The sequence below is a fragment of the Cladophialophora immunda genome (genome assembly GCF_000835495.1).
Source record: "Cladophialophora immunda strain CBS 83496 unplaced genomic scaffold supercont1.2, whole genome shotgun sequence".
NCBI classification, from domain to species: Eukaryota; Fungi; Ascomycota; class Eurotiomycetes; order Chaetothyriales; family Herpotrichiellaceae; genus Cladophialophora; species Cladophialophora immunda.
In genome coordinates this window covers 6,653,724-6,674,795 of record NW_015622542.1, presented here as the reverse complement: position 1 = coordinate 6,674,795, position 21,072 = coordinate 6,653,724, and the positions used below count along the sequence as shown (strand labels likewise).

At 56.4% G+C, this 21,072-nt stretch overlaps 4 protein-coding genes across 4 annotated transcripts; 1 reads left to right on the top strand and 3 right to left on the bottom strand.

Moving 5' to 3' along the window:
- Positions 1-7,083: 7,083 nt before the first annotated feature.
- On the bottom strand, positions 7,084-8,783 carry PV07_04497 (uncharacterized protein; the record flags this gene model as incomplete). Its single annotated transcript, XM_016391306.1, has 2 exons — positions 7,084-8,120; positions 8,180-8,783. 2 exons carry the CDS (start codon positions 8,781-8,783, stop codon positions 7,084-7,086), a joined length of 1,641 nt encoding a protein of 546 aa, XP_016253208.1.
- Positions 8,784-12,645: 3,862 nt separating this feature from the next.
- On the top strand, positions 12,646-14,412 carry PV07_04496 (uncharacterized protein; the record flags this gene model as incomplete). Its single annotated transcript, XM_016391305.1, has 1 exon — positions 12,646-14,412. One exon carries the CDS (start codon positions 12,646-12,648, stop codon positions 14,410-14,412), a length of 1,767 nt encoding a protein of 588 aa, XP_016253207.1.
- A 491-nt stretch (positions 14,413-14,903) lies between these two features.
- PV07_04495 (3-hydroxyisobutyrate dehydrogenase) lies at positions 14,904-16,309 on the bottom strand (the record flags this gene model as incomplete). The annotated part of the gene is made up of 7 exons (XM_016391304.1): positions 14,904-15,185; positions 15,282-15,375; positions 15,431-15,463; positions 15,525-15,678; positions 15,730-15,972; positions 16,029-16,173; positions 16,232-16,309. The coding sequence occupies 7 exons, from the start codon at positions 16,307-16,309 to the stop codon at positions 14,904-14,906; spliced, it is 1,029 nt and encodes a 342-aa protein (XP_016253206.1).
- Positions 16,310-19,580: 3,271 nt separating this feature from the next.
- PV07_04494 (uncharacterized protein) lies at positions 19,581-20,531 on the bottom strand (the record flags this gene model as incomplete). The annotated part of the gene is made up of 1 exon (XM_016391303.1): positions 19,581-20,531. One exon carries the CDS (start codon positions 20,529-20,531, stop codon positions 19,581-19,583), a length of 951 nt encoding a protein of 316 aa, XP_016253205.1.
- Positions 20,532-21,072: the final 541 nt, after the last annotated feature.

Sequence of the window (21,072 nt, the reverse complement as noted above, 5' to 3'; positions counted from 1 at the left end):
CTGGGTGATCGTAGGAGATGGTGCCGATGGTGTTGAATCGCCCCAGATCGTACTTGTAAGGGTAATATCTCCCTTCCCACGCAACCACGTCAAATGGTGTATGAGTTTGGCTCGCCTGAAAGAGTTGGCCCCGGAATTTGTTGTATACCAGCCAGTCCGACTTGGTATCGTGGCTGTACGCGGCGACGGGGATTTGAAAATCTCGGGCGTTGGCCAAACAATTGGATCCTATGGGTCCCAGCTCGGGAAGCTGAAAGTGGCCATTGTAGATCTCTAGAGCATATCCCCTGATCGGCTGCTCATCCACCAGATCCACGCGGTATCTGATCCCACGGGGTAAGACACAGATTTCGTTCGGTCGGACAAGCAGCCGGCCCATCTCGGTCTGGAGATCGAGCGCTCCTTGTTGCGGCACGATCAGCATGTCGCCATCCGCATCATAGAAAGCAGTTTTGTCGGCCATCGACCGGGTGGCACCATAGATATAATATGCGACGCCGTTTTTCAAGGCAGGATCTCCGGCTCCAGCAACCATGTTCAGGCCGTGAATCCAGTCCACGTCGCCGTTGACGTCAAAGGGATCCCATCGAAGTTGGTCAGGAATGTAATTGAACCTGGTCTCCAGACTTTGGTCCGTAGACACAGGCGCAAACGTCGCATGAGACGCCGAGGGGATGATGCGATATACCCATGTCTGCTGGTTTTCCCACCGGGGCGCCGTGAATGCAGTGCCGGAGATCTTCTCTGCATACAGGCCGTAGGGACATTTCTGCGGTGAGTTCTGGCCGATGGGCAATGCTCCCAATATGGCCTCCGTTCTAAGCACCGAATTAGCGTCGACATATCAATATCTTCAAGCCACCTACTCCACATTGGCCAGGAAACCGGTCTGGTACGTATATTTCTCTGGGATTTCAAAGGTCGTGTATGGCATCTTTACTGTTCAACCTCTCTGGAATTATGATTGCAGAGATGCGTCCGCAGCATAAGATTGCTCCGTACTTTAACCGCTTTGCTCGATGTTGTAGAAGAACTACATGTCACCTGACGGAACTGTTCCAAACTTGCGTGTTTGTCATCTACAGTGATAGAGGGGGGCTTATGGCGGATATGGACCATAGCTTGTTCAAGCACTTCGGAAGCATTCCGTGATCAAAGGGGTGGAGGATGACATCCGCCGGGAAACCCGCCTGAATGGTTCACGGTTGCCAGAGCCTCGAGGACAACATGTGAATGTCAAGCGATAAAACATGAAGAGAGGAAAAGAAGGGATGTGATGTCTTCAGACAAGTGTGCTCTAAATCAGATCAGCAGAGATGGGAGCGAGCAGTTGGTTGGATATCCCCAAAGGGTCACATTTCTCGCTGGCCAACATACCATTTGGGATAATCACGACCCCACGATCGGGCGAGAGACATGCAGCAGTGGCTATTGGGAATCTCGTCCTGGATCTACACGAGTTCGCGCATCATCAGGGCTTCACTGGACTTGAAGGCTTCCCCCCCAGCCATATTGCAACCTTTTCAAAACCTGCGCTCAATGGCTTCGCCGCTCTGGGCCAGGATGTCCACAGAAAGGTTCGCAGATATTTACAGGATATCTTTGCAGAGGAAACTCCATTCCCGGCCTTGCTGAAACATAACGTGGAAGCTCAACGTGCCTGTCTCTTTCAGCAAGACCAGGTCAAGATGCACTTACCCATGAAGATCGGAGGCTACACCGATTTCTTTGCCGGGAAAAACCACGCCTACAATTGTGGTTGCATATTCCGGGATCCCGCCAAAGCCTTGCAACCCAACTACCTTCACCTTCCTGTGGCCTACAACTCACGAGCGTCATCGGTGGTCGTGTCGAGCACCGATGTGCGCCGACCCCTAGGACAGTTCTTGCAGAGTCCGTCCGACACCCGGCCCAGCTTTGGCCCATGCCGACGATTGGACATCGAGCTGGAGCTGGGGGCGTTACTGTGCAAAGGCAATGACCTGGGCGAACCGATTAATGTGAATGAGGCAGAGCAACACATCTTCGGCTTTGTTTGCTTGAATGATTGGTCGGCTCGGGACATACAGCAATGGGAGGCGGTGCCTTTGGGACCTTTCTGTGCCAAAACATTCGCGTCGACCATCAGCCCTTGGGTCATTTTGAAAGATGCGCTGGAGCCATTTCATGTTCAGGGGATACCAAACGAGACGGAGTTACATCCCTATCTGCAGGAGACCCGCAAAGAGAATGTCTACGACATCAATCTGGAAGTCGAGCTGAGAGGTACGTCGAGACTGCGATCAGATTGAAGCACTTGGCAAAAACTGATGGATATCAAACACAGCACCTAACGGCGAGTCTGCAATTTTGTCACGCACAAACGCCCGCAATCTCGTGTTCTCTTTCGCACAAATGCTCGCCCATCATACCGTGGGCGGCTGCCCTATGGAAGTGGGTGATCTGATCGGGTCAGGGACCATCAGTGGCACAGAACCTGGGACTTTGGGCTCTTTCCTCGAAGCCTCCAACGGAGGCAAGAGGAGTTTCGATCTATCTGCTACGATCCGCCGGACTTTCCTGGAGGACGGAGACAGTATTGTCATTCGAGGATGGTGCGGTGATGATGATTCGAACCTGGTAGGCTTTGGCGAGTGCTCAGGAACGATCTTGCCATCGATTAAACCGTCCTGGATATAGAAATATATTGCAACCGAGACATACTTGGGCTATCATGGTGCTCGAAAAAATATCTGTAATCTTGAGTTCCTAACAAATTTACCTCACAAGGACATGAGTATTCGCGCTGGAAGTGGGCGCTTCACGTCTTGTAATGGAAGTAGTCGCCTACAGAAAATCTTCGGCGGCCTCTCCACTTGACTATGGTGTCCAAGGGTCACGTAAAGATTTCGTTCCGTCTCTTCTGTAGGTCTAGGATGTTGAGATGGGACCATCAGGCGTTTCGGATGGGAGCATAGGCTCGAACAACCGCCCTCCCTACCAGGATCCGAGGATATTGGTGCTTTCAGCTCGTGCAAGATGCCGCCGGATGTCCCGGGCAGGGCATGGTGGAAACGAACAGCTCTTCGCGGTTAGGTAGGTACCCTTTGTGTTCGAGAACTCCGGCCAGACTGATCGTAGCTATTGTCCTTGTGCAAGAGGTGAGGTTGGGAATCTTCAAAAAGACTTTCAACCGCTGAAACCACAAAAGCAGAAGGCAGTGAGGACGAGCTGGATCAGTGCCGTGCTCGTTTGCTCTGCTTCACCGGCCGAGAATGGGAAGCAGCATGGCAGACCTGCTGCCGGTTGCAGCGGGAAAACTCCATCGAATGACCAGGTTCAGCGAGCTTCTGAACGCTTCCTTCACGTGGGTTGCGATCTTTGCTGGGCTGGTGTTTCTGGTCGGGGTGGTGTTGATCTTCGACACCACGGACGTTCCGCACATCAGACACCTGCCGTCCGTACCTGGGCTTCCCATACTTGGAAGTCTGGCTCAATTGGGGAGCGAACAGCCCCGACGGCTGGCAGAGTTGTCCAAGAGGTATGGACCGGTGTTCCAGATCAGGCTGGGAAACAAAGTGAGCCCCAGAATGAATCTTCACTCCAGTCTGAAAAGCAAAGACAGCTAACCGGTCCATCCATCCTTCTGGCTAGAGGTTCGTCGTTGCAAACAGCTTCGATTCCGTCAGGACACTCTGGGTCAGTAATCAGTCAAGCTTGATCTCGCGGCCAACATTGCACACCTTTCACAATGTTCTATCTTCATCGCAAGGATTCACCATTGGCACATCGCCATGGGATGAATCTTGCAAAAGGCGACGCAAGGCCGCCGCCACTGCATTGAACAGACCTTCCGTTGTGTCTTACATGCCATTTGTCGACCTGGAATCCTATGCCAGCATCAAAGAACTGGTGGACCACATCGGGGGAGGCGAGGACCAAGTCGACCTCGACCCGTATCCCATGTTTCAACGCCTGGCACTCAATCTGAGCTTGACTCTCGGTTATGGGTTCCGCATTGGCGGCTCGGTCGACAACGATCTTTTGCGCGAGATTATCACTGTTGAACGTGGCATCAGCACCCTCAGAAGCACCAGCAACAACTGGCAAGATTTTGTCCCGCTGCTGAGGATTTTCTCCACACGGTCGAACCACGCATCTGACCTCCGGCACCGGCGAGATGTCTACCTGGAATACCTCTTGCAAAGACTGAAGGAAAAGATCGCCAATGGCTCCAACGTCTCTTGTATCACCGGGAACATCCTGCAGGATCCTGAATGCAAGCTCAATCACGGTACGATTTTTCATTTCCTTGACCCTTTTTGTTGATGTCCGCCTGGGCCGATGAAGATGCGTTACAACACGAAAACATCTCGCTGACCGGGACATTCCATGTAGCGGAGATCAAATCAATCTGCGTGACGATGATTGCTGGAGGATTGGATACCACTCCGGCCTGCATGTTGCTGGGCACTGCCATTCTTTCGGGACCCCAAGGAGCCTCACTGCAGAAGAAGCTCCTCGACGAAATCCACCGCATCTATCCCGACGGAGACGCCTGGGGAAAGTGTCTCGTCGAGGAGAAATGTGCCTACGTGATGGCCTTTTGCAAGGAAGTCCTTCGCTTCTGGACGGTCATCCCCATGTCTCTGCCACGAGTGAGCATCAAAGATGTGGTCTACCAAGGGGCAACCATCCCCGCCGGAACGACGTTCCTGATGGTAAGTCGAACACCTGCCCCAGAAGATGAATTCCCCATCCCTCCTCGCGTTTTTGTTCTCGTCAGATTGAGTGTGACTGATGTATCCGCCAAGAATGCGTGGGCGGCCGATCATGATGCGGATCACTTCCAGGCCCCCGAAGAGTTCAGGCCGGAACGCTTTTTGGACCTCGCGGACGGCTCGGGGACGCAGCATTTCGCCTTCGGAGCAGGCTCCCGCATGTGCACCGGCTCGCACTTGGCGTACAGGGAGATGTACATCACGTTTATCCGGATGCTTGTCGCACTTGAAGTCCTGCCGGCCGAGGATCCGGCGCAGCGCCCGGTCTTGACGGGTCCTCTCGAGTGCAACGCCAACCCGACGGGGCTGTCCATAGAGCCGAAACCGTTCAAGATCGGGTTCCGCGTGCGTGACGGGGGGCGCCTTCGAGAGTGGTTTGCGCAGACGGTCGAGGCCACCAGCCACATTGAGCAATGATTAGACAGGGATATGTTCTACTCGAGGCCACCGGCCACATTGAGCAACGATTAGACATAGACATGATTTCCTCGAGGCCCAGTGATATCTGTGTCTCTTGTCAACAAGCCCTTGTTCGCCACATTCACGCCGCCTGCCGTTGTATCGTTCTAGGCCTTTCGTAGGACTGAAGAAAAGGCAGACCGTGTCCCAGCACCTTCATTTCTCCATGACAGGTCAATATCCATATGAGAAGTGAGTCCTCGAAGCAGGCACAGAAGGAGAACGGGATCACGGAGCCACGCTGACGAAAGATATTTTCATTCTGGCTACCTTGAGTGAACGGTTTTGGTAACCATCCTCGATGTCAGTAACTATGCTCGATTCCTACACATCTGCCATTCTTGCCAACTGGAGGATCCAGTTGACGGTCTCCTTCTCGGCCGTCAAGTTCGGCATGTGGCCCGTCCGCACCGCCGTAACGTGTACGCTTCGGCCACTTTCCCGCTCGACCCTCTCGATCCAGGATCTTTGCAGATCGGGAGGCCCGACCAGGTCCTCCTCGCAGAGTAAGTAGGACACAGGAATGTCCCTGTACCCCGTCTGTGTCACCGGGTCGAGGAAGCTTTGGGCCGAGTGCTTGGCAAAGTCCCCGACGATGGCGGCCCCCTTGTCAGGCGGCAGGTGTTGGAGGATGAGGCCGGCGGTCGCCGCGGGGTCGGCCATCAGCATCCAGCCATGTTCCTGAAGCAATGAGGATTTATGAGCGCGAGTCTCGAGCCGACAGCCCCACGGTCGAAAACAGGAAATGAGCAGGAAAGGGAGAGGGAAAAGGCTTACATCGACGTCGATGGGAGGATGTTTCTCGGCTGGTACCACGCTTATGGCTCCGCGCGCTGACTGGCCGTGGGCGGGGATGATGGCACTCATGTAGCCCAGCCGAACGATGCCGCCAGGTTTGCCCTGGGCCTTGCGCTGCTCCTTGCCCAGGCCGTGGGAGGCTTGGGTCATCGGGACGCCGCCATAAGAGTGGCCGACGATGACCACGTCCTTGCCCTCATCGGCGAGCCTTTCGACTTCCTGTGCGAGCACCGCTGCGTCGTCGTACATGGAAGGCGCTGTGTGCGCATAGCCTTGTCGACTGCTGGGACCTACCGTCGGTGGATGGATGCCCTTGATCTCACATCCCGCTTCGGTGACCGCGTTGAGGAGAGGCTGGTAGAGGGGAAGCAGGCAATACGAGCCCGGGAAGAAGAGAACGGAAATTTGGGACATGGTGATAGTTACGACCAAAGACCCCTTTTGACAGTTCGCATCATCGAGGCCAGGACCGTGGCGATTCAGAACGGCCCCCTTTTGAGCTTTTTCACAAACACTGCAATCGCCCTGGCTGAGACGGACGGGTTTCGGTCGAAATGGTGTGTGTTTGTAATGCGAACACGCGAAGCTCGTTACATCCGCTGGGTGTTGAGAGGGCGTCGGTGCTCCTCGTTCCGTCTAGACGGCCCGAGGTGAAGGTTAATGTCGGATTACCCGCCGGCAATTCTGCCACATAATATATCAAAGGACGATTCGTCATGGGGGTCGCCCAATGCGAGGCGTGACTTGACCAGGCGTTGGTCAATTTGCCGAGATGGATTTTATGAATGACCCTCAATGGGACGGAGTCGTTACAGGACCTGGGTCACAGGTCCCGTTGACGAGGCCAGAGCAGGCTGACCGAGGCTGACCAACCGGAGGTGGGCACAGGGGAAGGAAATCTGGCCTCGCTCCCTTTCCTAAAAGAAACTAGTGGGGGATAAAGCATAGTTCGTGGTACATATAAGTTAATGTATACATACATATATAAGGCGGTATTAAGCAGGCCTGGCTGAGTCTACCTAGGAGAGCTTCGTGGGGTACGGTAGGGTAAGCAAGGACGCTAGACCTATGAAGAAGCAAAGTCTCCTCCAATATCGGGGAATTCACTCATATTCAACAGGTACGGGTCGAAGATGAAGTCATTCATGACCGCCTCATAAGACCCCCAGGCGCCTTGGTCGGGGTCTTTGGTATCGTCGTCGGCCACACGGTACGCATCCGCCGCAGAACGGCCCGGCGTGGAGAAGAGGTGTGAAATGCGCGGGTGATCCTCGACCAGACACGCCAGCGTCCGCCGCATGCGCGCGGTGATGTGGAAATGGACCTGGAGGGCTTCGAGCATCTCGTCGGCCAGCTTCAGCCAGTGGACGCCCGTGTCGTCGATGGATTGTGGTGGCAGTCGGCGGAGGTGCGCGATCAGCGCGGTGGCCGCGACGAACAGATTGTCCAGCACGATGGACGGCGTCGTCTCCACCCCAAAGGTCTCGCGATACGTCACCGCGAGCTGGATGATGGTGACGGCATTGTGGTGGAGGACTTCCTGCGACGCCTCAGGCGACCACCCGCGGAGCACAGGGTTGGGCGACGCGTAGCCGTGGTCGCTGTGCTTGCGCTTCCTCGAGTTGACGCTGGGGAGCGAGTGCAACAGGATCTGAACCCGCAGGAACTGCATGTGCAGACCGTAGGCGGCCGAGTCGAGGGCACTGATGTTGTTCTGGTCCAGGGCAATCGAGGCGGGCAGATTCTTGTGCCAGTGCCGGAGTCCCTGCTCCAGCTCGGAAAGTCGGTCAATGGTTCTGTTGTCGATGCTCGCCTGGTCGTTGATGAGGGCAGTGATCTCGGCCAGGAAGACACAGAGGTCGAGCCAGGGCCGCAGGGTCACATTCTCGGAGGCATCGGCGATTGAGACGGCGAGGGGCATCCCGGACACGGAAAGTGTGCTCTGACGGCCCAGATAGAAGCACCACAGCGTCTCGTAGACGAGGCAGCCTGCCGTGGCCGAGGCGCAGATGTGGGCGTGGTTCGGATCCAAATCGATATCTCGGGTCGTATCCACGGGTTCCTTGTGCAGACCGAGATCGATGAGGATGCGACAGGCAATTCCTACACCCCGATATTAGCGGTGACTGCGGCCCTACATAAAAGGGCGAGCTGGAGTATACCACAGTAAATCCATCCCACTCGATCATGGCCCTCGCTCATTTCGTAGTCGCTGAGGAGGAGCAAACCTTGGACAGTGGCAAGGTTAGGATCCTGGAGCTCAGCCACCAAGTCGGCCTTTGCACGTTTGGCATAGGCGCTGCTCAAGGCCCGCACCGCGGCGGACGTGCTCAGGCGGGCACTACAGGCCAGGGCCGAGTTTTCGTAGAAAGTCGAATAGTACTGAGATCTCAGGCCCTCTTTGCGGTGTGACAGGAAGCTTTCTCGATGCACCAGGTCGACGGTGCATTTCTGGAAGCGACAATAGCTGTCGATGAGCACCGACTTGAGCCTGGCCGAGTCCATGTCCACGTGGACGCGCGGGATCGGCCCGGCATCGTCCTGTCCGCGGGTGTCGGATGGCGAGGAGACGTGCAGAGGACACGACGGACCAAAATAGGCCCCTTTGCCCCTGCTCGGGCAAGACTGGCGCATCTGCCGTTGATCGCGTCTGGGGATCGTGACCGTCCCGCCGCCCGCTTCGATCGTGTCTTGGACAAAGCCGTTTGCGACGACCGAGCCGGCGACCGAGGGGGCTCTTGGCGACTCGATGGCGAAGTCGCGCATAGCCGGCAGTGCGTCGGCGCAGATTGCAGCCGGTCTGACGACGGGTAAGCATTCCACCCTTTGAGAGAAGGAAGAACATGGCAATACTGTGCTGGGTGGGGGCGTGGATACATCTGATGGCTCAGCAGTGCTCTGTCCAGATCCTCGTCCGGCTGGGAGGTCATCATCGACCGTCCCATGGACGGGACTGTGTGACTGAGTGAGGCTGACGGCGACGCTGCGACCAAAGCAGGTCCATTTCGAGGTGGCAGGTGAGAGAACAAGGCGTCGGGGTGGGAGGATGAACAGGAGCTGTTCCTGCGAACGAGGGCCTCCAACTCCGCGATGCGATGCTGGAGAGTGGCCAGATGCTGACGAGAGCCGTGTCTGAGCCCTGTGAGCCATTGAATCAGAGAGAACTAGCAACACTTACTTTCTGCGGTCGGAGAAGACGTTGACCTTGCATTGGCTCTTTGATTGTGCACAAGCCGTGCAGCTGGAACCGGACGGCCGGCTCTCGACATCACACTGCAGCCATGGTCAACAATGCCACCCTGTCTCGCGTGTCATCAAACAAGCCGACCGACTTTGATCTTGCGCAGGCGGCAATTGTGGCAGGCCAGCGAGGAGCGGGTTCGGGTGGTGGGTTTGTGATGAGTGTTGGTGGTGGTGGATGTGGTGGTGGTGATGGTAGGTTGCGATGGAGGACTCATTGTGTTGCTTGCCGCCGTCTCTCCAGAAAATCCTGCGAGTCGGTCAAGTCCCTGAATTGAAGCTCTCTTTGTTCATGTATCTGTCAACAGAATGGTTGTCGCTGTCCTTGTACACGAGGTTGGGGAGTTGGCTTGACCTGGCCTGACCTGACCTGGCCTGAAGTGCGGGGCCCCAGAAAACGCTGCGACAGCGACCACGACCAACAAGGGACACCAATTACTCACCTTTCCTCTTCTCGCAAAGTCTCAAGGAATGGCGTCGCAGAATTAGGGTTACCATTCTCCGAAGACCCAATGGGCCATGTTGGGGCGGGGCAGGGCGAGGCAGGGCTATTATTATCCGGAAGGTGTCGGCGAGGTCGTTGGAACGGCCTCTGTGATTCTTCTCGGATTGGATCTTGAGGTGTGAACTGAGTGTTTGCTTCTTGCGGCCGCCAATGATGATTTCGCCACCAAGCAGCGAGATAGGCCTACGAGGGCACGCCTGGAGAATGAAGTTCCATGTTTATACATAAAGATACCGACCCTTCTTTTGGACTGAGAGTGTTGACCATCCCAGATAACAACACTGTACACCGTCTAGCTCACACATTCTACTGCTGCGTTGGCATCGCGACCTGCTTTTCCGTGGCAAGGGCGTCCTCGGCGCGCCAGAGGCTTGTGACGGTCTTCCACTGGGTATAAAAGCGAATGCCGTCCTTTCCATAAAAGTTGGCCATGCCAGTTCCAGCCACCGATCTCTTGTTCCCAGTAAACGAGAACATGGGCAGCGGCACAGGGATTGGAACATTGATACCAATCTGACCGGCCTCCAGAGACTTTTGAAACAATGTTGCTGTCGAGCCGGAGCTCGTGAAGACCTTCAACGACATCAGTATTGGCCAACTCAAATACATTTAACGAGAAAGAACTTACCGAAGCGCCATTTCCGTACTCATTGCTGTTGATAAGCTCCACAGCGGCCTCGACAGTATCAACAGCCAAGCACACAAGGACAGGACCAAAAATCTCCTCGGTATAGCATCTCATATGTGGCTTGACGTTCGTGATGATGGTGGGAGCGACCCAATTGCCCTGTGCGAACAGGCTGTTCTCAGGCTTCTGCCCACGTCCGTCGAGCAAGATAGTAGCACCCTCAGCTTCAGCACTGGCAATGAGATCCTCAACCCGCTTCTTGGATTCTGGCGAAATCACGGGGCCAAAGTCAGCATCTGGCTCAAAGCCACCAGTGAACTTCAGCTGGGAGGCTCTTTCCACCAGCTGGGGCAGCCAATTCTTCGTTTCACCCACAAGAACGAGAGCAGATAGTGCCATGCAGCGTTGACCAGCCGCGCCAAATGCGGCGCCGATGATGGCATTCAGTGCATGATTTTGGTTGCAGTCAGGGAGGAGAGCTGCGTGGTTTTTGGCCCCGAGATTGGCTTGTACTCTCTTGCCGTTTGCAGTTCCCCGCGTCCATACGTACTCTCCGGCCCTATTCGACCCGACAAATGATATGGCCTTGATGCTAGGGTCGTCGAGAATGAAGTTGACTGTCGGGTGTGCTCCGTGCACAATATTGAGGACGCCGGGAGGCACGCCTGCCTCCACGCAGAGCTCTGCAATGATCATAGCTGCTCCAGGATCGCGCTCTGAGGGTTTGAGGATCAGGGTGTTTCCGGTAACTAGTGCCAGCGGGAGCGACCAGAGCGGGATCATGGCAGGGAAGTTGAAAGGGCAGATAGCAGCAGTCACGCCCAAAGGCTCTCGGTATGAGCGTGTTTCCATATCCCTAGCCACTTCAATAACTTCTCCAGGTAGCTGCGTGGTGATGCCACAAGCCGTTTCGCACACCTGGAGGCCACGTAGAACATCCCCCTTCGCATCAGCAAAGGTCTTCCCTTGCTCGAGAGTAATGTTCCGCGCAAGGCGATCCATGTTTTCACGCACCAGGTGTGTCAGCTTGAACATCACCTGTTGACGGCGCATAATGGAGGTTGCTTTCCAGGCGGGAAACGCTCGTTGAGAAGAGGCGACGGCGGCTTCCAGTTCAGCTTGCGTAGACTGTGGAACGCGAGTGACAAGAGAATTCGTGGCTGGATCCCGTACGTCGAACCATTGTTCGGCGTGTGAAGGGAGGAATTGGTTTTCGAGGAAGTTGGGAGTGTCCCTAACGGTGGGCACTTTGTCATGAGAGCCATGATCTATAGTAGGTGCCAACACCTTCGGGTTTTTCAAGACGCCAGGCATGATTTCCTTGATATAATGTTGAGCTTTCTATAGGTATGGGCTTGAAAAGTGTGGTGGGCGAGAGCTACTGCCTCTTGATCCGGATGAATGATTGCCAGGAAGGGTGATTTGTGACGGGTCATCCAGACACAGAGCATGGCCAATGGATAGGTGTCTTATATATTTAAGAGATGCGCGTGCTGCTGTGCTGTAATGGTGCCGTCCCGTTTCTGTTTCAGCGAGAATGTCTTCATTGGGTGTAGTTCGAGGTCGGAGAGTATGAGCAGCATCACTGATACTAGGTTGGGTTCGCGAAGTCGGGAGGAAACGCGAGGGGATTGAGCTACGTTGTCGGAACCTGGTCTGCAATAGTGAGTTCGTAAGACGCAGGTTCGAGACCTGCTGGTCGCAATTGTCGAGAGATGTCCGGTCGAATGGCCTTGAGACGAACCCGGCGGTGGTCTTCAACTCTCCCCAACGCAGCCAGAACGTCATCACGAGCGCAGAAATCGAGATTAGTTCCGCTTGCTGAGCCTGTGGTTATCATCTTCTTGTCCGAGTTTCGTCCATACTTACTCCCTTTGCTTTTAGTCACTCCTTGACCTGCGCCCTCAAGAGGCAAAAGGGGCCGGTCCGGCCGGTCCGGTCAAGATAGGCTGCGTATGTAGATCCTCCGGACCGGGTCTATCAATGTATGGTCTTCCTACCCAGTCTGGCTGATCTCACATTTTTGGATAGTAACCACCATCAGCCACTGTATCCTCGGCTCCTTGTCGATTTGTGAGCGGGGGGTTTCTCGGGGCCCCGGAGACCTTATACGGCTCCCCAACGGAAAGTTTGACGGATACTCTGGTACAGTTGAAGGAGCTGGCTCCCCCATCGATGGGCATATATCCAGGCCCTTCTCGCTCTTCATCACTTCTCTCGCCAAGTGACAGCCGACGTATTCGTCCCTCTCCAAAATGATTGCCAAGTTCCCGCACATAACAGCAAGCCCGGAGATCTGGGGCCCTGGCACATTCGTGGACAACGAGGCTCCCGACATCCCCAAAGACTCACGCCGGGTCTTTGAGCTGCTCGCCAGAGCGACTCCAGGCTTCACGCAAGACCCTCGTCTATGGGACTCAGTCTCGTTCGAAGGCAGTGCCGAGCCCATCGCACCGGGCCCGCTCAAAGCTCCCGTCGTTGCTGCCGCTCTACACGCCATGTGTGGTGTGGTTGCGAAGGAACTTCTGGAGCAGAGAGACGGGGGCCGTTCCGACCATCACGCAACGATCAATACCGATCACGCGGCGCTGTGGTTAGGTACCACTGCAATCACCAAACGCAACGGCATCACCGTGCCGCAATTGTCGAAGAGTGGAAACCTTGGGGAGATTTTCCCCAAAGACCTAGAGAAAGACACGTTCAAGACGCCCCTGAGATTGCGCACAACGGCCTGCTACCCCACGAAAAAGGAGGGCGTCTGGTTTCAGCTGCACGGCTCGCTCAACGCGGATCCCGTCCTTCGAGCCATCGGGTTGGAGCCCGCCACCCCGTGTGAGAGCCGCGAAGACGCGTACAAGGTCATCGGCGAGGAAGTCCGCAAGTTCGGGCCGGAACAGCTTGAGATGATTCACGTCTACAAGGGCCTCTGCGGTACCATGTGTCATACGCCAGAGGCGTGGAGGCAGACACAGATGCACAAGGAGCTCTCCAAACACCCACTGGTGAACTACGCACATGTGCCATACATGGTGCCGACTCCTGCCGTGCCATTCTTCCCCGCCCCGAGTACAGACAAACGACCCTTGGCCGGGATCAAAGTGGTCGAGTTGGTCCGCATCATTGCTGGCCCGGTTATTGGAACGACCCTGGCATCGCTTGGAGCAGATGTCATCCGTGTCAACTGCAGCCGGCTTCCCGATTTCAATACTCTGCAGCTGACCTTGAACGCTGGCGTCCGAACCGCCGACCTGGACCTGAGCAAGAGCGAGGATCTCTTCAAATTGAAGGAGCTGATCCAGGAAGCGGATGTCTTTGTCCAAGGCTACCGTCCCGGCGTCTTCAAGCGAAAAGGCCTGGGTCTCCACGACGTGCTCGACATGGCGAGCAAGAGGGGCAAAGGCATCGTCTACGTGGAGGAGAACTGCTATGGGCCGGATGGCCCGTTCCACGACCGACCCGGCTGGCAGCAGATTGCCGATGCGGCTTGTGGCTGTTCCTACGTGACTGGCAAATACTTGGGACACGCCGACGGCACCTGCGTCCTCCCAGCATTGCCTGTGCCCGACATGTTGACTGGGCTGATTGGGGCCATCGGAACCATGATGGCCCTCCGAGACCGCGCCCGTCAAGGCGGATCCTACCACGTGTTTGCCTCTTTGATGGCCGCCGCCGCTCTCCTGCTGGAGCCCGAGGTGGGCTTGTATCCCCCCGAGGTGACGCAGAAATGCGACGACCGATTCCGGTGGGGAGCCGTGGATCCATCCCTGTTCGTCTTGGAGCTTCTCGCCGTCGTGGTTGAGGCCTGGCAACGGGCGCTTCCCGAATACTTTGGTCCCGATGCGCCCTGGACCACCACCCTGGACGGCGAATGGGGGCATTTCGAACTCCTCAAGCCGGTGCTCCAGTTTGAGGATCTGAAGGTGTCGCCTGCGTGGTTGACGGCTCCCGAGCCCAACTGCCGCCACGAGAGCCACGAGATCTCGTTCCTTCAGTCGGCTGCTCCCGTCATGAACGCGCCGTGAAGCTGAACCTCCAGCATCCTAGCGACTGCCAAAGGTATTCTTTCAGAGAGCGGACAGGTTTTGTACGTAGCAGTCAACACACTTATCATGATGAATTCGGATCTGCCTTGGCTTTTTTAAAACTTGTATCATGTGGCTCTAGTTTCTCCAGCACCGCGACTGCTTCCACAGTATAAAGGCCTAATTCTTGGGTGGGGGTCAGGCACTCGTAGCCTTGTAGCCCTTCAACTCAGGTAGTGTCAATGTCGGCGCTCAGTTGGCCTGAAGGTCATGGTGAGCGAAAAACCCTGAGCAAGCAGGACTTTTCCGAAGGAGAGACGAGGAGGGGAAGGGGGAGGTTGGGTTGAGGTCTCACCGCCTTGAGTAAGACTCTACAATCGCCCCTTAGCTCTTTTAAGCGGTTGAAAAGAATTCATAGAGTGGTGCCGGGCTCCCAAAAGTCTATCCCAGCTGGCTATGGAACTACTAACTACATGGCTCTCGCAATCTCCTCACAACGCGGCCTGAGGTGGTCCAGCATGGGCTCGGAGGTCGCTCAGCGCCTGGAACACGCCGCTGAAGTCGCGGTTGGCCCATTCTTCACCACGCGCCAACGGCTTGAAGACCTCCTCGCAGCGCTTCCCGAGCTCGAGGGGGACGTGGGCACCTTCTGCGGCCTTGACGGCGAGACCGAGGTCCTTGTGGGCGAGCTTGGTCACGAAGCCACCCTCGTAGTTGCGATGGGCTGGAGGCGATGCGGCCCCAACCTTCACCGCTGGGTCGGGATGATTCGTCTGAGTGGTGACTGTCAGTGCCTTTTGTGTGATACAATGACGAAACGACCCTCCATCACGACCTGTATTCAGGGGAACCGAGAGAGGGCGACATACCTCACTTGACCAGCAGCGGCCGGTGGAGTTGTTGATGATGTCGGCGAGGACTTGGGGCTTGACCCCCAGAGATCTGCCCAGCAGCGTGGCTTCGCTGTTGACACGTCAGCACGGGGTATTCCTGGGCGGGGGACCACGGTATGTCTTACCTCAAGCCGAGCATAGTGATTCCAAGCAAAAGGCTGCCGATGTCCAAACATCAGTATCCATTATAATGCGAAATGATGATCGATGAAAACCCACTTGTTGGAGATTTTGGCAGCGAGGCCGGTTCCCAGATCACCACAGTGTGTCACCTTTCTTGCCATGGGGGACAGGACCGGGAGAGCTCGTTCAAAGGACCCTTCGTCACCACCGACCATGATGGCAAGAGTGGCGTCTCTTGCGCCTACAACACCTGCACGCAGTTAGCATTGTGGTGTGGACCATGATGAAGAGAAAAGCGCACCTCCCGACACTGGAGCGTCCATCATGTCGGCTCCCACTTCTCGCATCTTCAGCGCGACCGCCTTGCTGGCACTTTGCTCGATTGTCGATTGATCCAAGCACAGCGTTTGCGCTCGTGCCTCCTGGTCGAGCTCTTTCAAGGCACTCATGACTCCGTTCTCGCCGGTGTAGACGTCTTGGACGTGAGTCGATGTGGGGACCATGCTGATGATGTATGATGCTTTGGTCGCCACCTCTGCAGGAGCTACATTCGACTTTAGCACAGTGGACCATAGCCAAACTCGGGATCATCTTCCTTACACGAGCACTTCAATATGGGGACCAGCGGATGCTCCGTCTTGTGTCTTTGGATCTCGCGGTTCATGGCGTTCTCGCTGACGTCGAAAATGGCAAAACTTTTGAACTGGCTGCAGCTCTTCGCCGCACTCGTAACGAGGTTGTTGAACTGGTGCTTCGCATCAGCAAATACTTCCCATGCAACAAAGAGGTGTGGACTCTCTGACCATATGGTTTCCCATCGCCCCCAACCCGATGAAGCCGACGGTGCTCGTCCTCTCAAGCAGCATCCTAGAGTTCGACATGGCGTTACACTGATCTGTACGATGAGATTCCAAGCTTGGATGTTGTCGCAATCATGGTGCGGTGGTTGAAGGAATCCCGTCTACTTATGTGGCTTTCTGCTGGGGACAATTGTCGCCGTTTCCACGTCGTCACATTTCGGCGGCAACACCGCCACGCTGATGACGCCCATTAGAAGGATTTGCGAGGTCGACCGAGGCTTGAAGCAGCGGCCTGAAACCCGAATCCCACCCGCTGCGTCTTTGTCGACACCCTTGAAGTTGTGTTCGAGACTTCGAACCCCGGCGCCCCCCGGATCAGGTGCTCCGACTCCTTAACCCACGTATTTCAACGAATCAGCGGAGCACACAAACCGGACCGCCCGGACCGTGGGTCAAGAAGGGTGGGAATTGCAAACCATCGATTAGCATCACAGAGGCGATAGGGTCGTAAAATATGATGAATAGGATGCCATGGCATTGACAAAGAGATATTAAGACGGTCGTCGTGCCTTGGAGCTTCCACTTTCTCCCACCTGCCTCGTCTCTACGACCATGAAACGTGCGAGCCACCACTACCAAACGTTGGCTTCTTCGTAGGGTTGAAAACTGTGTAGCACTAGGATGTGCATTAGTTGATGGCCTTCCATGTCCGAAGTGAGATCTCGTAGAGTTCGCCTCTCCAGCGTGGAGAGGTTAGTCTAGAAGGAAGGCTGACGCTCGACCCCGAGACTGATCCGCTGTAGAAAGTTACAGATAGGAGTGCATGAGACAAGTTCAATGGAGATGACAAAGCTCCCCTTGTGTTGAAGACGGGGGGAAAGTAAAAACATCAACCTCGCGCGTACATTGGATGTCGCGAGGTGATCGCTTGACGGGACCTATACAACTGATTCTTTGGGCATACATGAATGTATATATCACCTCAATTGTTCCCCCCTCTTCCTTCCCGACTGGTTCGTCCTCGATCGACTCAAACACACTACAACTTCTCCACCTCCTCGAGTTCGGCGTGCTTCGTCTCCGTCCGCCCTTCCTCGTGCTGGACAATCTTTGTCACCGGTTCCGCGGGCATGCCCCGCAACTCCGGCGCCTGGTGGTCCTCGTCGCCGAACAGGCGCGCGATCTGCTCGAGCGGCAGGTTCCGCGTGTCCGGGAACGTGAACCACGCCCACGCTGCGCCGGCGGCCGTGATGACGATGAAGAACAGGTAGTACTTCCAGCCGATGTCCTGGAACGCCGTGGGCGCGGCCTGCAGCCAGATGATGTCCGCGAGGCAGAAGCTGGCCATGCCCAGCGTGAGGCCCTGGGAGCGGGCGTGGGTCGGGAAGATCTCGCCCAGGTAGAAGAACGTCGGCCCGTCCAGGAACATGGCGTAGAAGAAGACGTAGACGTACAGCATGGCCACGCCGGCCGCGAGCGCCGAGCGGTTGTCCGTCCCCAGGTAGTGCGCCTGGATCGCGCACTCGACGGTCAGGGCCGCCGCGGCGCCGACCAGGCCGATCGTGATGAGCACCGGTCGCGGCAGGCGGTCGACGATCAGCACGGCGAGGCAGTTCAGCACGAACGAGACGGCAAGCCAGCCGGCCTGGAGATGGAGTTGCTGCTCCGGGCCGAACCCGAGACCGCTGTACAACAGGGTGCCGTAATCTGCGAAGCCGTCCATTAGCCATCCACCCCGGAAAAGAAAAGATGGGAAGGGGGATTACGGACTGTTGATGACCAAGACGCCCGAGCTCTGCAAAAGGAACGGCAGCCCACAGCCGATGAGCAGACGCTTGCGGTACGCCGGGCTCTTCAGCATCTGCCCGGCCGTCATCTTGTGGGTGCGCTCGTACTCGGTCTGCTCGCGCATCAGGTAGAACTCCCGTTCGGCGAACGAGGTGTTGTCCGTGTGGTGCGAGCGATGCAGGCTCTCGACGATCTGCCACGCCTCTTCCCGGCGGCCCTGCAGGAGGAGCCAGCGCGGGCTCTCCGGCACGAAGGGCATGCTGACCAGACACAAAAGGCAGGGCAGACACCCAATCGCGAGCGGGGCGCGCCACTCGTTGCCGGCGGCGGTCTTGTAGTAGAAAAACCCGACGCCCACGTACGACGCCATCACGTAGCCGATGTTGGCGAAGATCGGGTGCAGATCGATCAGCATGCCCCGGTCTTCGGGCGGCACCACCTCTGTGATCCAGAGAGGCACGGTGGCCAGTTCGATGAAAGCCCTGGCGCCCCATCAGTCGGTGTGTCCGCGAGGAAGCAGACCGGGCAAACTCACCCAACGCCCTGGAAGAAGCGAAACACAATAAACATGGCCGTGTTCACCGAGCCCGCGAGCAGCGCGCTGGAAACCAGAATGATGACAATCCCGATATAGATGGACATCTTCCGCCCCCAGCGGTCGGCGATCTTGCCAATCGCGACACAGCCGATGAATCCGCCTGTGTAGTACAGGCCGTTCATGGCGCCGATCAGGGCAGCGGTGTTGGGGTTAGTATCGAGGCCCATGTACGCGTAGAAAGATGGCTGGCCGAGGGTGGTGGCGATGATACTGCTGGCATAGCCGTACGCCGCCGACGCCCAGCAGACGTTGACGATGTACAGCACCATCTTCCAGGTGTACGGGCGGTGGATTTTGGTCTCCATGATGAAACGATGGGTGACAACGATGACCCTTGGTTGATTGACCGAGATTCGAGAGACGAAGGGGTCGTTATGAATGCTCGACGATGCACTGTTGGAGCGCCCAGCTTATTTCTGGTACCACAAAGGAGACCGGTCGAGAGCTTGTGGGGAGAGAGCCGGCATCCCCAGAGGAGGCGGAGGTCATCTCGGATATCATCAACCTTGTTTTGAAGAATCCTGGGGTCTGCGCCATTCCCCAGAGCGAGCAGAGATTCGGACGCTCATTGCACGGCCGGCCGGCAAGACGAGCCCAGACAGATCGCTGGTTGTATCCGGCGAGGAGGCCATACACTTGTTGGGATCCATGGATGAATACTTGCTTGGACAATGGAGGATCTCGGTGTTGATACTGCGTTTTGAAACTGCTTTAACCAGTACGCTAACCCAATTAGGAATGTTGGACGAAGCCTGAGTTCCCCTCCGTAGTCAAAAACGCAGAGTAAAGTCTTGGCATTACGGCCTTGACCAATTAGGAGGAGATATTCATAGAACCCACTAATCAGGGCTATCTAAGAGACCTTCGAATGCAAATGCCTTGAGATGCATTGTACTTCATAACTACTCTCAACTCGACCTCATCCATTCCAAAACCTATCGTGTAGTCCCCACCACCTTATGAACATCATGGCAGACCCTGCTGCCAGTACGTCGAGACATCATTCTCACCGTACGCGGTCGGGCCCATGTCAAAGACGGAAATCCTCCTCAGATCTCTGCGGTACTTGCCTTCGTACGCGCCGTGGGTCGCGCGGTGCAGGACCGCCGTGTTGTCCCAGATGGCCACGTCACCGTTGTCCCTCCAGTCGTGCCTGAAGCGGTATTTCTCCTGCTGCACGTGCTCGAAAAGCTCCTTGAGTAACTTCTGGCCCTCGTCGACTCCCATTCCGTCAATGGAGTGCGTGTACGACGTGATGTAGAGATTCCGCCGGCCGGTCTCGGGGTGATCCTGGACGATCTTGTGTTTGGCCATGGGCATCGCCATCGGGTCGATGTCGCGGAAGAGCGGGGAGTCGGGGTTGGCGGTCTTGCGGTTGTGGAAGAGCGAGTTGCGCCCCACGAGGCCTTCGATCGCTCGCTTCTTCGCCTCGGGCAGGTCTTCGTACGCCGTCCGCGAGTCGAGGTACTCGGTGTGCCCGCCGGTGTTGGGTGGTGGGAGCTCGACCGCTCGCAGGATCGACACGCCCGTGCGTCGCGGGTTGAACGCGCCGTCGGCGTGCCACAGAGCGTTGCCGTTGGCCGAAGCGGTCCGGTTGGGGTCCTTTTCGGTGACGATCTGGTCGTTCTCGTCGAGGTTGGCCACGTCGAAGATCTCGTCGTTGTCAATGCGGAACTTGCGGCCGGCCGCTCGGTGGGCCTTGACGTTGTCGAGGTCGCCGAAGCGTCGGCCCAAGGCCAGCGCGCCTTCGTCGTCGAGCGCCGTCTTCCTCAAAATGATGACCCCGTACTTGTGCAGCGTGGCGCGGAGTTCTTCGAATAGAGCATCGTCGACGGGCTTTGAGAAGTCGACGCCCTCCACTTCGGCTGCAAAGGTTGGGGCGAGGGGGGTGACCAGCAGTCTGGTTACGCTGGGCATTGTGATTTGGGTCGAAAGAATCTACCTGCGTTGTGCACGCGATCCATAATCCCTTCCACGCCATCTCGGCCTAAAGTATATCATTGGAGTGGATCGGTAGGGTCTCTCAACGAACCGGATCTGCTTGCCGAGAGGAACGTCGCGTTTTCCGACTAGCAAAGTTGAATGTATTGTTGAAATCCGTCAACCAATGTATTAAGGCTGGGCTGGAATTCGCCATGGGAACAGATAGCGCCGTGCGCCATTCTAGGCCAATGAGTGAGACCTTTCACCTGGAAGCGTAAACTCGGCGAGACCAGTTTGCTGGCTCAGTCCTCCTCAGACACTGACCGACTCGTCTACACTCGTTCCTGGCCTTGAAGCTGCCGAGCGTCTAGCGAGGAAGTCTTTGACAAGGATACTCGGAAGAACTAGCGATTGGCCTGGCACAAGGTTGAACCAACCTAGTTCTGCTCGATCCAGGATCATGTGTGGGGGATGGCGAGTTGCGGCCCCAGATTCCCCGCAAAGCTGAGATCAAACCCCGGGTATCGAAGTCGGA